Raw genomic sequence first — 14,426 nt, forward strand, 5'->3', positions numbered from 1 at the left:
CCAGCTTCACATTTCTCAGGACGGCTGCTCTCTGAAGTCCAGTCTTTTGAAGAAAAAGCTCAGGGGCAAGGGGGAGGGTCTGGCTCCCCCTGAAAGGTGGCCTCTTCCCCAGCTCAAAAGCTCTTCTGAAAAGCAAAATGCATGGAGGGAATAATGGATGGGTAGGCAAGGCTCCTCACCACTGGGTTCAGCTCCTTCATTGCATTAAGGCAATCAAAGGGGCTGCACTGGAATCGGGAAGGAGGGGGGCCATTTGCCACCCGATTTTTCCAGTGTTGTACCCCTCACCCCCGTGGCACTTGTTCTCCAAATGGATACATTCCTTGTTCATTTTGGTGCTGAATGAATGAAGGGGGAAGAACCAGGAGGGCTGGGTTCTGCTCTAACTCAGCCAGAGTCCTCGGGCTCTCTCCTCTCTCTGGATGGACTGACGGGAAAGTCTCCCCTTCCCGTTTCCAGCAGGGCTGTGGGGCTGCGCTGAGAGGGCGCTGTGAAAGGCAGGGCGTGCTGCACGACACAGATATTTATTAAGCGCCTGTAACACACAGAGTCCTGTATTTGAACATGAAAAGAATAATCTTTGAAAGCACTCACTCAATGAAACTATTCCCATTAGAGAAGTACAAGATCCATGAGATTAAATTCTTGGCTCATACAGCCTTTTGTGGAAATAAAATTGAAAGCTAACAAATACAGGCAGCAAAAGAGAAAATAAAAGAAGAGAAGGTGGATGCAGCTAAAGCACATGACTTACAGGAAAGTCAATCAGATGCAGTGATATTGAAAGAGCCTTCACTCACTCACTCAACACACACCGCTCGGCAGGTGCCACGGGGCACGCACTGCGTGACTGGGGAAGTCGCACCAAATGGTAGATCCCTCCCTAACTCGTGGGGGGAGAGAGTAATAAACAAGAAAAACAAATAAAGATTACTTCAGATGACCTTCAGGAAGGTATTAAAGGTCAGCGTGAAAGATGAGGAGAAACCATTTGTGCACACAGCCCAGGTGAAAGCTGCCCGAGGAAGTAGAGTACGCAGGCCCCAAGGCAGGAAAAGCTCAGCACAGGCGAGGTACAGAAAAGAGGTCGGTGTGCCTGGCGTGGGGAGGGAGAGAGGAGAAATGGTAGAAGTGAAGCCACAACCAAGTTATACAGGGCCTCGGACACTGTGGGGAGATGCAGATTCAGTCTAAGTGAGAGAGGAAGCCAACCAAAGCGTTCTGAGTACAAATGTGTGTGACCTAGTAGGTCTTGTGTTGAATTAACATCCTAGGAACTTGCTGAATGAGGAGGGTTGTTCTGTCTGATTTTGTACATTCCTTGGGGTTTTCCATGTAGACAATCATGACATCTGCAAGTAGAGAGTTTATTTCTTCATCTCCCATCTGTACGTCCTTAATTTCCTTTGCTTATCTTATTGCAGTGATTAGAACCTTCCACATGAGAGCAGACATCTTTGCCTGTTCCCAGTCTTCCAGATAAAGCATTTCATCATCAAGTCTGATGTTAGCTGCAGGAATTTTACAGCCGTTCTTTCCCAAACAGAGGTACTTTCCCTATGTTCCTTGTTTCCTGCGAGGTTTTTTTCTTTTTTAATCATAAATGGGTGTTGGAGTTTGTCAAACGCTTTTTGTCAGCAGATATGCAAGACAACACTGGTTGATGTTCAAATGTTGAGCCAGCACCTGTGAAAAAACTGGTGAGTCCCACTTGGTCATGGCATACAATTCTCTTCATACATTGCTGGGTTTGATTGCTGCCGTTTTGATGAGAATTTTTTGTGTCTCGCCTAGTTCATGTGAGATACTGATCTGTCATTTTTCTTTTTCTCTTGTTTTATTTTTGTTTTGTTTCTATCTGGATTTTAAGTCAAAGTAATACTGGCTTTGCAGCGTGGGTTGGAATGTGTGCCCTTCTCTTCTGTTTCCTGGAAGGGACTCTGTAAAATTGATGTTAATTTTTGTTTAAGAGTTTAACAGAATTCTCCATGAAATCACCTGAGCTGAGAGCTTTCTTCAGCAGTGGGGCAGGGGAGGGGGTGGTGTCTTTGTATTTATGAATTCAATTTATGTGATGGTTATAGGACTATTCAGATTGGCTATTTCATCCTGGCTGAGTTTTGGTAGTTTGTGATTTTTTAAGGAACTGGTCTATTTCTTCTAAGTGTCAAAAAGTTATGAGGGCAAAGTTGTTCGTGATAGATCCAGTTGGGTTTGAGTGGAAACCAAACCACGAAACTGTTTCTAGTGCCCCCTCGCCACGGGAAGGCAAAAACAAATGGGTTCACTGACACAGGTGCCCTGTCCTGCCTAACTCCTGGGACTTCATGTCACCCCAACCTGGGTGCCTGAGGTTTTCTCTGTTGTTTCCACTTCCGAGGAAGAACAAAATACAGCCAACAGTCCAGCCACCTGATTGGCTGATGTGCTGGGCTTCCAAGTAAACACAGTCGTGGCCACATCTAGCTTTGCTTCTCGCCCCTGAGGTCACAACACATTCTTTCTCTTCATTGGGGTCACAACAATGTCCAGGGTCTTGCCACCTTCTCTCTTGGAAAACAGGGCTGAGGCCCTCCAGTCCCAGAGGGCAGCATTAAGGGGCCTCCAGATGTTTCTCCTGCTCGCTTACACCATGGCTCAGAGTGGAACGATTCAGGCTCCCAGGATGGCCAGGGGAGCTGGGAGAAGGCCCTACTCCCAAGACTGCCCCAGGCTGGGAGCAGCCTATCAGGATATTCTCTTATTTATCACCCCTACTGAACTGCGGTTTCCGGTGTCTGGTAAGTGGACCGCTCCTTCCCCGAGTTCTTCTGATTACTTCCGAATCATCCCTGTCTTGGACAACTGCCAAGGCTGAGTCAGAGGCCTTAGACTGGCCCTGGAGGAGAAAGGCCTGCTGACTCCACTAAGGAACAGATGAGGCCGGCCGGCAGTATTTTTGTAGCCAGGCAGCAAGGGAAGGTGCCAACTCCAGAAATACCTGTCCACGCCCTGGCTGGTGTGGCTCAGTGGACTGAGCGCCAGCCTATGAACCAAAAATGCCTGTCCGCCGAGGACCACTCAGTGCCTTGGCTGCCACCCCCACATCCAACAGCAGTCCTGCTGTGGCCTGCAAGGGCCCCCTGCAGGGCAGAGTCAGCCAGTGTGGTGTGGTGCTGAGTGTCCTTCAAATGGCTCATGCTCAGCACAAAGGCAGCCGCCGCCCACGGGGACAGAGGAGCGTGGAGACAGGAGTGAAGTTTCCAAAAGGAATGCCCACTCCTTGGAAGGACAGAGGGAAGGGGTGAGAAAACTCTTCCAACCAGGTTTGGAGCAAACCAAAATGCAGTGCTAACCATTCTGCCCCATGAAAAGAATGGGGCAGTTGCCATTGTCCCAACAGGGACCAATATCTAAAATGTGCTGCTAAGTAAAAAAGGCGAGTTACAAAACAGCACACACCCTCTGCTCCTGTCAGCAGTTCTGAAGGAGCTCTGTGGATCTGGACCCACAGCGCTGACCCCTTCTTTCTCGCCGTGTGACCTCAGATAAGTTACTTATACTCTCTCTGCCTCGTTCCTCCATTAAAAAAAGGAGACAATATCGGTACTGACCTTATAGGGTTGTAAAGGTTGAAACAATTTTATACTTGCACAGTGCTTACAACAGCGCCTGCCCACGGTGGGACACTTTCAATGCTACTGCCATTAAACACACTTATGTTCACAGTGGTGTAGAAGTATGTCTGGAACTGCTAACGATAGTTGCTTCTGCACAGGGGAATGGGAGATCTGGGGACAGGTGTAAGAGGAAGACTGATTTTTCCCCATTACTCTCTCCAACCCTTGGGGTATTGTATTGTGTGCATCTATTACATATTCAAAAACAAATCATAGGAAACTGTTTTCAAACGAAGCCTCTCAGCTTTATAACAACTAGAGGAATGCACAGGGAGTGGGTAAGGTGGGCAGAGAGGGTGGAGACTGTCATAAATCGTGGCGCCAGGAGTGAAGGTCTCTACTCAGAGCTCAGAACAGAGGAACTGCGAAGTCTCGTGGCAGGTGGGGGTGGGGGAGGGATCTTAGCTTGGGTTGTGTCCTGGAGTGCGGACCGAGGCACCCGAATCTGTGCAGAGTCGCACACAGTGTGTGCACGTGAGTCCCAGGCCGGGCGGGCAGAGGTGGCCCCGGAGTCTGTGGATCTGCAGGGTTGGCAAGACGCAGGATGGAGCTGCTCTCCTGCTCGCGTGGCAGGAGCGGCTCTCCGGGCTGCCTCCAACTGCCCTCCATAGGAACTTATTCCGCTCCTTCCTGTTCACTTATTTCATTTATGCATTTGTTTGCTTCTAATGTACACATAGTTTGGTTTCTAAGAACACATAAATAAAGATAACAAGTTAATAGCATGTAGGATTTATATACCTCTCTGAGGTAATAGCATTATGCCCATTTGAGGATGCAAATAGTTTGCCCAAGGTCACACGGCTTGGAAATGCCAGGCCAGTTTTCAGACCCCAAGTTCCTCATAGCTCGTAGCACAGTGGCTGGCAAACAGTGGGCACCCAGGAGCTGAGCAAACAAGGAATGATAAAATCGCCATCCATCAGTGCTCCATCTAATAAGCTGAGAAAGCCACTGTGCCAGCCGTTTCCAGCAACTGCTACCAACCCTGTGCCTTCTACAGTGAGATTCTGCAGCAACTCCCACCAAGAGGATGAGTCTAGCTCCCTGGCTCTTGAATCTGGGCTGGCCTTGTGACCACTCTGACTAATAGAATGCAGCAGCAGTGAGGTCCTGGAAGCTCCAGTCCCAGGCAGTAACTACCCACTTCCTTCCTCTTGGAGTGCAGCCACTGTGCCGTGAGGAAGTCCAAGCAGATTAGAGGTCACGCGGAGCACGGCCCCGGAGGATGAGGGACCTCCCTCCTCAGAGAGGTGATCTCAGTCTATACTACATGGAGCAGAAGAACCGCCCAGCAGAGGCCATCCGACCCACAGAGCTGGAGGAAGCAACACACTGTTGTTCAAAGCAAGCAAATCTTAGGGTGGCTTGTTATCCAGTACTAGATCAAAGAAGCAGCTATTCTGCAGCCAAGGATTCCTCTGGAGCAACACGCTCCTGCCTGGATGTTCTAAGGAGAGTGGCCCCCTCCTGCCAGCACCACAGGCCCAGGCTGTGCGGGACAGGAAAGCAGGTCTCAGACGCTGCCCCACTGGGACAGGTCAGCCTCCTCTTCACCTGCTGCACTCCCTAACCCACACCTCCACAGTGGTGCGGGCAGCGGCTCCCACTAGGGCTTGAAGAAAAAGCATGGAGATTAACTTTGAGCTCCGCCAGAATCTGGCCTGTGTGCCACAGGAGGGGCCGAATGCTGGGCGGAGCTGAGGGAAGTAAGGCAGCTGGGAAGAGTGAGCAGGCCAGGTCCTTTGAGAAGGCTTCCCTTTTAGGAAGCAACCCCAGCTCCACAGCGAGATGAGGTGGGAAGGCAAGCAAGCAAGTGGGGAGACGGAAGCAGGAGGCCCTGGACCCATCGGGCATGTTCGTCCCCTATCAGTGCTGTAAAACATCACCACGAATTGGTGGCTTAAAACAATACAGTTACCACCCTACCGTCATGGAGGTCAAAACACCAGCAAGGGTCTGGAGGACTGAAACCAAGTGGTCAGCAGAGGGGTGTGCCTCTGCGGGTTCCAGGGGAGGACCTGCTCCCTGACTTTTCTGGCCACTGGAGGTTTGGAGCCACATCACCCCAGTCTTTGCTGCGGTCATGACATTGACTTATCCGACTCTGGCCCCCCCGCCTCCTTAAAAGGACCCGTGTGCTTACACTGGGCCCACCTACTCAGTCCGGGGCATCTCCCTCCCCATTTTAAGGTCCTTAACTACATCACATCTGCAAAGTCTTTCTTACCGTGTGAGGTAACGTAGCCATAGGTCCCAAGAATTAGGATGGACATCTTTGGGAAGGTCATTAATCTGCTGACCACTTGGTGGGAGGTCATTCACTCACCCACCCAGCAGGAAATATCTGCTACTCTATGCCAGGTACTACACTGGAGAGTGCGGGGCATGCAGCCGCTTGCAGGCTGCATGTGAGGTAACATACTCAGTCTTCACAAGAGCCCTGCAGGGTAGACTATTGCCAGCATTATTCCACTGTACCAAAGGGGAAACTGAGGCACAGAGAAGTTAAATAATCTGCCTGCAGTTACAGAGCTAATAAATTGCAGGGTATCAATCAGGGCCCCAAAGGGGGAGAAATGCACACTCAAATTAACTCGAGGAGGGTGTATTTGCTACAGAGTATTTCCAAAGATGCGGGAGGCCACCTTTGGGTGGCAAACCAAAGGCCCACGGGCCGAATCTGGCCCGCCGCCTTGTTTTATCTGACCCAGCACCTTGTTACTACCCGGCAGCAGTGCTGAGCTCCTTGCCCCTATTTAAGGAGTAGTTACATTTATACAGTCCTAAAATGACATTCGGCCCCTTGAAGGCAACTGCCAGGCTGATGTGGCCCCCAGTGAAAATGACTTTGACACCCCTGCTATAGGGGAACTTAAGGGATCATGCAGTAACCAGGGTTAAGAGCAGGGAGTTGTCACCACCCAGAAAGACAGAGTTGTGCAGAAGCTGCCTTAAGGAAAGTGACCTGCAGACAACGGGCACAGCCAGCCTGAGGTGGACCTCGCAGGGAGGTGGCCAGGAGAATAAGCTCACTAGCCTTACTCCCCTCTCTTCCTCTGACCGGCTGCAGCTCCCCAGTGGCTACGCCTAACCACAGCTGAGGGTCAGAAGGCTAAAATCAGCACGGAGCACGGATCTGCAGGGGAAGGGGAAGATGTCACATGTCAGAACTGGGCTCAGCCTCAGTGTCTGTGCTTTAAGCACCAAATGACCAGCCTCTCTTCTTGTGGGTCCGGGTTGGTTCAGCCTGATGACAGAGAAGGTTGCTCTTCACCTCCTGGTGGGCCCTAGGCTCGGGGTGACATCAGAGCTTGACAACTTTGTGATATAGACCAACTGCTTAAAAATGCCTCACCCACTGGCCTTGGTAGTCCTCTCTCTGGAACTCTGTCCAAAGGATCCTTTTCCTCACTGGGGTCGTCCAGGTAACCCTAGGGGCCAGGTGCTCTCGAGGACTGACAGCAAAAACTGACGCGGCTGGCCACAGCCTTGTCAGCCCCTTGGCATCAGGTAGGGCCTCTTGGTCACCGGCAACTGGGAGCTGCCCTTGTGGGTAACTCAGGCGTGACAGACCCTCCCGGGCGGCTGTGCTGAGGGAAGCGGAGAACGCATGCCCGGCGGAGTGGATCTGCCCTATACCACACTGGAACGGGCCACTGCACAGCTTCAGGGTCTGCGCTGCTTTCCCAGCACTGCACCCCGTTCCCCTCCTTCATCTGCTAAAGGCCCATTAAAGAAAAATACCCTGGGGGCGGAAGCACAGTAGGAAATGGGGGAAGAACATGGCACTGTGAGGAAATGTCTGCTGCAGCCCCCCTCGCATTAGTAGGTGGTCGTCTGCTTGCACACCCGACTCCCCGGAGAGACCGGGAGCTCCCCAAGGACCAGGTCTAGGTCTTAGTTTTCTTACCCTTCCCAAACACCGGGTGCTGTGAGGACTGAATGAGACGATGCATGTAAAACCCTTACCATGGAGCCACGAGGGTGAAGCGCCCAGTGAATTTGGGCTCTCCTGTTATTACTCACCCGCCCATACCCACAGCCAGGCCCGGAACAGGTGCTCGTGAGGAAAGACGGCCTGCCAGACACTGAACAGGCGACGGCCAGCGCAGCTATAAAAAGAGAACTCTGACCCACAACCTGCAGCAAGCCGCCCAGAAAACCGACCCATCTGCACAGTAACCAGCTCCACGGGCTAGTCTGTGGTAAGTCAGGCTCTTAGGAAGTCAGATGGCTTCTCTATCAACAGTCCAGGAAGCCAAACAATACTCTCTGGAACAATTGGCCCCAAATGGCCAGAACTTGATCACTGACAGTGTCCTTAATTTTTGTCCCCACGTCCAACTTGGCACCAACCAGAGAAAGCCAAATACGCACCCTAACCAATCACACAGGATGCCCCACTGCTAGCTGGCCTGCCTCCAGCTCCCCAGGCCGATGGCCTCCAATCAGGGCACGCTGAAGCCTTCCTTTTCATCCACCATAGGGTTTCCCACTCTGCCTGCCTTCGAGCCTCTGCCAAGTCCAAGGACAGTGGCTGACTCCCTTGCTAGAGCTGCTTTGAAAAAGCAGCCACTGCCAGTTCTCATTTGGGTAGTCTTGGTTCATTTCTGCAGGTGTATCTCACACACCTCTGGCCTGGCAGGCCCAGGACAGACTCAGTAAGAAGAGCTGAATGATTTGCATGGAGAAGAAGTGGGGAGAGGGGATCATAGAGAAGAGGAGATAAAAGAGCCAGAGCTGGACCCTGGGACCCACTTTCCCTTTGGACTGATTTCATTTGTGCCACTGTCCTTCCCAGGGCATGCTGTTTCCTGCCTAAAATGGCCGAAGGACATCAAGTGGAGGCAATCATTTAAAGATGACCAGCTCAGAGGGGCCATGAGAAGATAGTCCCTAGGGTATTGTGGACCGTTCTGCCTGGTTTCAGGAATTGTAACCCTAACCCCCCTCACTAACCCCCCCATGGCTAAGGATGAGTGAGTGACCTCCTAATGCAAGACACAGGAGACAAAGCTTGTCTCTGGTAGCAAATGCTGCCTCAGTTTCCTCCCTGTGCCCAAAGCATGGTCAGAAGTCCATATCGGGTATGTCTTCTCACAGCGGGGAGCAACCTAAGCCAGACTCGACCACTTGGGAGGCCATTCATGGAAGGACTCAGGGGGCTGCAACAAAGAGTGAGCAATAGACCTGTGCCCCCCCAGCTATGTGACACAGCCTGAGTCCCCATGTCCTCTGGGAGAAGCGCTTCCTGGCTCTAATCCCCTGAAGCCTGAATACCTGATGGGGAGGGGTGCAGCTCCTGCCTTGCTAGAGAGGATCTGGGGGGAAATCTGGCATCACAAAGACTTCCTGAAAAACCTGTGAAATCTGCTCTGCTAAGAGTGCTTTCACTCCTATGTTAAGGGTTCAAGCAGGAAACCCTAAAACTCTCTTCCTGACAGACTCTGACTCAGACTAAGCCCTCAGATTTCTTTGAAATGTTATCTACTGTTTGACCCTTCCTGCCCTGTATTCCTGTGTATTACAACCCAATAAAAGCCCCTGGAGGAGGGGGCTTTTTCTCCTGAGAAACTGGCCACTGCTCAAGGCCTTTTTCCTCTGGGAAACTGGCTACCTCTCCTCTCCAAGCAGATCATGTCATGGCATGTTTACTTTCATCCATGGCGACCCGGGGAGACTTGTGAGAAAAGTCGAACCTGGCAGGCAAGGAGTCATGGATGGCTCTCTCCCCAACACCAGAGCAGCCCCCTCCTCTGTCAGAACCCAAAAAAGGACACTGGCAGGCTGTGAGGAGCCCAGCAAACCCTACTCAAGCCTCCTCCTCACACATAAAAGGTGAAGGTTTTCCTATTTGGAAGAGAAACCATGACAAAGCCTGGGGCTCAGAGCGATCTCTGTGGCCACAGGTCGGTCCTCAGCTCCAGCCCCTCCCTGCTGAGCACATGCAGCCTTCCCTCTGGAATCCAAGGCACGAACAGGAGGGAGTTCAAACTCTGCCCTTTAACAGACTTCTACCGGAAAGCGTATGGTGATGAATGTATTTCCAGGGCTGGGGCATGAGTACACGGGGCTATAAGCACATTTCGCAGACAGTCCTTGCAGTCCCCCTGGAGAGGGCCTGCTTGCTCATCCCGAAAGGTGCGGACCAGCGTCAAATCCTTTAAAAGCCCTTGCTTCCACACCCACCTCATCGCCCACGCCACTCTCGGGAGGAATTTGTTCCTCTTCCCAGCAGCCCCAGTGTTGTGTCCACCCTAGTATCACAGCACTCGGTGTTGTTGCCGAGTCCGTTCCACAACCCTGGACTCCTTCAGGAAGAGACCTGGTTTCGTGGCCTTTGTCTCCACACCTCTGGGCAGAGGTCTGGACCACAGGAGGTGCTCAAGGGTTGGGTGAATGAAGGAAAGCACCGGTGAATCCTCTTACCCACAGGAAGGCCCCCTGCCTGCCTGTGCCCTCCCTACAGGTTCCAGCCAACCCCCACCACCCACTTTCTATCTTTCCATCCTCCTCTGTAAAGAAAATGGCCAATCCCAATTAGCTACATAGAGCTCTGGGGGACCCTTGAGCTAACACAGGTGGCCTGGAAAGGCAGCCCTAGCCTGGGAGGTGGGCAACCAGGGCACACTGCTCTGAGACCCCAGACAAGCCCCTTCTCTCCCGGCACTCCCTTCTCCACCCGTGAAATGAGATAACAGAGACAGCTCTGCTATTTTATGGGAGATTCTCCCAACTGGTGGCCCTAGGGCTACATCTAGTGTGTTATGGTTTTCATATTATGTGACAATATGAGCTTTGTACGCTTCACTCAGAAACGACTACACAAACCAAGCCCTCTCACTTGCCCCTGTGTCTGAGCCCAGCCAGTGGTCTTTCTGGGTCCTGACTGTAGCTCCCGCCCGAGTCACTGGTTGCCAATTCACACTCCCCCTCCTCTCTGGGCTCTGCCTGATGCCCAAACCTCCTCCAGGAAGCCTGAAATCAGCTGTGTGAGCTATGCTTGCTCGTGCTCCTCCTGTTCCATCAGGATTCTGCATACTGGTTTTTCTAAAGAGGCTCCTAGACCTCTTTCATGACTCTATCGGACAGAGGATTCTAGAAGGCAGGAAGTACTCTCCCCAACTCTCCCGCTCCTCCATTTCGCCAACACATGCCAGGTGTCCAGGTTGCAGCTCCATCCAGTGGTAGCTGAGTGACACCAAAGGGACTGCTCTGTGGAGAGGGGACAGGCACTGGAGTGTCCATTGCACCCTGCTTGTCCAACCGGAGGAGCCATTTCATAAGAATCTGTAATGCCCACCCGTTGGCCTCCAGCCCATCTCCCCGCCAAGTACCCTTGTCCACTTGCTCTGTGTGTGCCCCACGGAGGAAAGAAACACCAGCATTCCCAGAATCTGTCACTCCTGAGCTGAGAAAACAACACAGAGAACAATGCCAGGTTGGGGGGCTGGAAGGGGGCTTTTTCAAGTTTACCAAGAAATACTACTCCCAGGCCTCTGGACCCCAGACATCCCATTGTCCAGAATAAGAGAAATCACTCCAGCAGCCACACCCTGGGCCATTAGCCAATCTGACTGACGGCCATCTAGGCAGAAGTGACACAGACCTTTCCAGGCTTCAGGAAGGACATGGGTCCGACGTCAAAGCCTCCCCCAGGAAATGACTTCCCAGGTCCAGCTGAAGCCTAGTTACACTCCCAACAGGGTCGGAGCCTGAGGACAAGGGCTAGCCACGCCCCCCAGCCTGAGCTGACTGGGGCCTACCTCGGAGCTGACAGAATGTGGTCATGAACTTGCTGGTGAGGGACTTGAGCTCGTTGTTGGCCAGCGTAATGAGTTGGATCTGGTCAGTGACATTCCGCAGGACCTTGTAGATGCCAATGGGGAAAGAAACCAGCTTGCACTCGGCCAGATCTGCAGCCAAAGAACAAAGACAGACCAGAGTCAGCAGCCACAGCTGCCCAAGGATTCGACCAGCCCGGTGTCCCTCCCAAGCCTCCTTGCTCTCCCACCTGTCCCCCCGTGCCAGGCTTGACACACTGCCCTCCCTCTTGCAAGGGCCTTCATCACCCTTAACCACACTTGTCCCTACCTCGCACCTGAACCTTAGGGTTTACTCCAGCACCTTCCCTACCACCACAGCCTACTAGCCATAACGTGGAAGGCAGAGCTCTGCCAGCACAGAGACCAGCATTCATGGCAATGTCCTTGAGGCCCTGCAAAATCCACGAGTCCCTGTGCAATCATCTGAGTCTCAGCAGTGAGGCTGCGGTCTTATGACCACTTTATAATAGTCCACATCTTAGAAAACAGGCAAGTCACACAGACTTTGTGGTTTGACCTTCTTCCCAGTCTTGTCATTCCGAAAATAACTAAGTCTTATATGAGAGGCAGCAAGGAAGCTGCTGCAGAGCCTTGTCTGGCAGTTCCTCAAGAATTACCGTACGGCCCTGGCTGGGTAGTTCAATGGTTAGAGTGTCATCTTGCTATGCCAAGGTTGCAGGTTCAATCCCCAGTCAGAGTACATACATAAATCAACCAATGAATGCATCAGTAAGTGGAACAACAAACTGATGTTTCTTTTTCTTCCTCTCTCTCCCTTCCTCTCTCTAAAATCAAGAAATAAGGATTTTTTTTTAATTCCACTCCTAAGATATACTTGAGAGAATAAAACCAGGCGTCCACACAAAAACACATTCCACGTGGATGTCTGTGGCAGCATTATCCGTAACAGCCAAAACATGGCAATAACGTACATGCCCCACAGCTGCTGAAGCTGCTTATGTATAAGCAGACTGTGGTATCTCCATAAAAAGGAATATGTTTAGCAATAAAAAGAAATGAAGTACCAATATACACTACAACACTGAAGGACATGTAAAATAAGTGAAATAAGCCAGTCACAAAGGATGACATATTGCATGAGGCCATTTACACGGAATGTCCAGAACAGGCAAATGTATAGAGGCAGAGAGCAGATCAGTGGTTCCCTGAGCCTGGAGGGCACAGGAGGATTATGGGAAGGAGACTAAGGGGTAAAGGTTTCTTTGTGGGGGTAATGGAAACGTTCTACCATTTTACTGTGGTCGGAGTTGCCCAACTCTATGAATATACTAAAACCATTAAGTTGTGTACTTTAAATAGCTGAGTTGTAGGGTATGTGAATTATATCCCAATAAAGCTGGTTTATACATGTATGTATGGCAGCAGGGAGACACTGAAAGCATGAAGGCTGAGACACGGTGCTCATCTGAGTCATGCAACTTCCCTGAACCTCAGTTTCCTCATCTGTAAAGTGGGGGTGTCACTACCCACCTAGCAGGGCTGTCAGGAAGAGTAAATGCATTAAAACGCACTAACAAAGTGCCTGGCAGGAATGTAGTGGTGAAGCTGTAGACACTGTTTCTCTCTTCCCTTTCTAAGTGCCCATTACGGGTGATTGCTCCCAACCCCTGAGCCCCAGGAGCACTCACCGGCTCAGGGAGCACTGCTCCACCCCTCCCTCAGCAAACTCTGTCCTTTCCCCAGAGGTCAGACTTCCCCCAGGCCCCTAAGCCTTTGAAGATTGCTCCAAATTAAATACACAGAAATCAATAATATTCCAAATGCCAGTTAAAAAAAAAGAAAGTTCATAAAGATCCTATTCTGAACATCAACAATACTGCAAAGTCTACAGAAATAGTCAGAATAGAAGCCCTTCTCTCTCATCTGCCTCATAGAATTTCTACTCTTGCTCCAAGACCAGCTCAAATGTCCTCCTCCAAGAAGCTTTCTCTTACTGCGGTAAGCAGTTAGTTGCTCCAGCCTCTTAGTCTCATACGGTGTGAATGGAAACCCTTCATCCTGTATTGTATAAACCCTTTTTTGTTTTTCTGCTTTCCCACTGGACTGGAAAGACCCCAAAGCATAGTGCCAGCAGAGGCCTAGCAGGCTTGGGACAAGACAGGGGAATTGGTCACCTCCCTGAGCTGGTGAGGGAAGAAAGGAGACAGGAGGGGTAAGGACAAAAGTCCAGATGACTGAGGGTCCTCAGAGGTCCTCTGTAGGGGATCCTATGAAGAAGGGTCTTACTGCCTCCTCCGATCCAGGGTTGTACTAGGTGAGCCCGGCCCTGCTGCCGTACAGTATCAGACACCACTGGAACTCGTATCAGCGGGCGGGGCTGGCAGAAGAGGGTGTGACGTCTGCAGGGGGAACAACTCCCAGGAAGACAGGCTTCCAGTGGTGATCAGGGCTGGAACTGGACCAGCTCCGCAGACTCAAGGTTTGGGTCAGGCTGGGGATTCTACAAAGAACAAACACTTCCAGCCCTGGCTGGTGTGGTTCAGTGGGCTGAGTGCTTGCCTACAAACCAAAGGGTTGCTGGTTTGATTTCCAGTCAGGGCACATGCCTGGGTTGCTGGCCAGGTCTCCTGTATGGGGGGTTTGAGAGGCAACCACACATTGATGTTTCTCTCCCTCACTTTCTCCTTCCCTTCCCCTTTGTCTAAAAATAAATAAGTAAAATATTAAAACAAACAAACACTTCCAAACCAGGAGTCCCCTAGTGCTTTATGCCAGAAGCACAAATGACTCTAAAGGATTCTTCGTTGTGCTTGTTGTAAATCACACCAGCCTACTGGGTGGAGGTGACATGGAGGAAAACATCAGAAGCTGTCCCTTCAAAACAAAGGGCTAAAAAGGATGCCTTCCATCACCAGCATTCCTGAATATGGTCTTAGAAGTTCTGGCCAGAGAAATAGAAAACATAAACATTGGAAAC

The 14,426-nt window shown here is 51.2% G+C and overlaps 1 protein-coding gene across 5 annotated transcripts in view; it reads right to left on the reverse strand.

The window, feature by feature from the left end:
• Positions 1-14,426, reverse strand: part of LRRC20 (leucine rich repeat containing 20) — a 74,104-nt gene that overhangs the window by 21,171 nt on the left and 38,507 nt on the right. For all 5 annotated transcript variants that reach the window (XM_037055806.1, XM_037055802.1, XM_037055803.1 and 2 more), the window contains one exon: positions 11,429-11,578. In XM_037055806.1, coding sequence (XP_036911701.1) covers positions 11,429-11,578 — 150 coding nt within the window. The remainder of the gene's footprint in view (positions 1-11,428; positions 11,579-14,426) is intronic.

This window comes from Sturnira hondurensis, unplaced genomic scaffold (assembly GCF_014824575.4).
Source record: "Sturnira hondurensis isolate 20B ecotype Veracruz unplaced genomic scaffold, ASM1482457v3 Scaffold0008761, whole genome shotgun sequence".
Lineage (NCBI taxonomy): Eukaryota > Metazoa > Chordata > Mammalia > Chiroptera > Phyllostomidae > Sturnira > Sturnira hondurensis.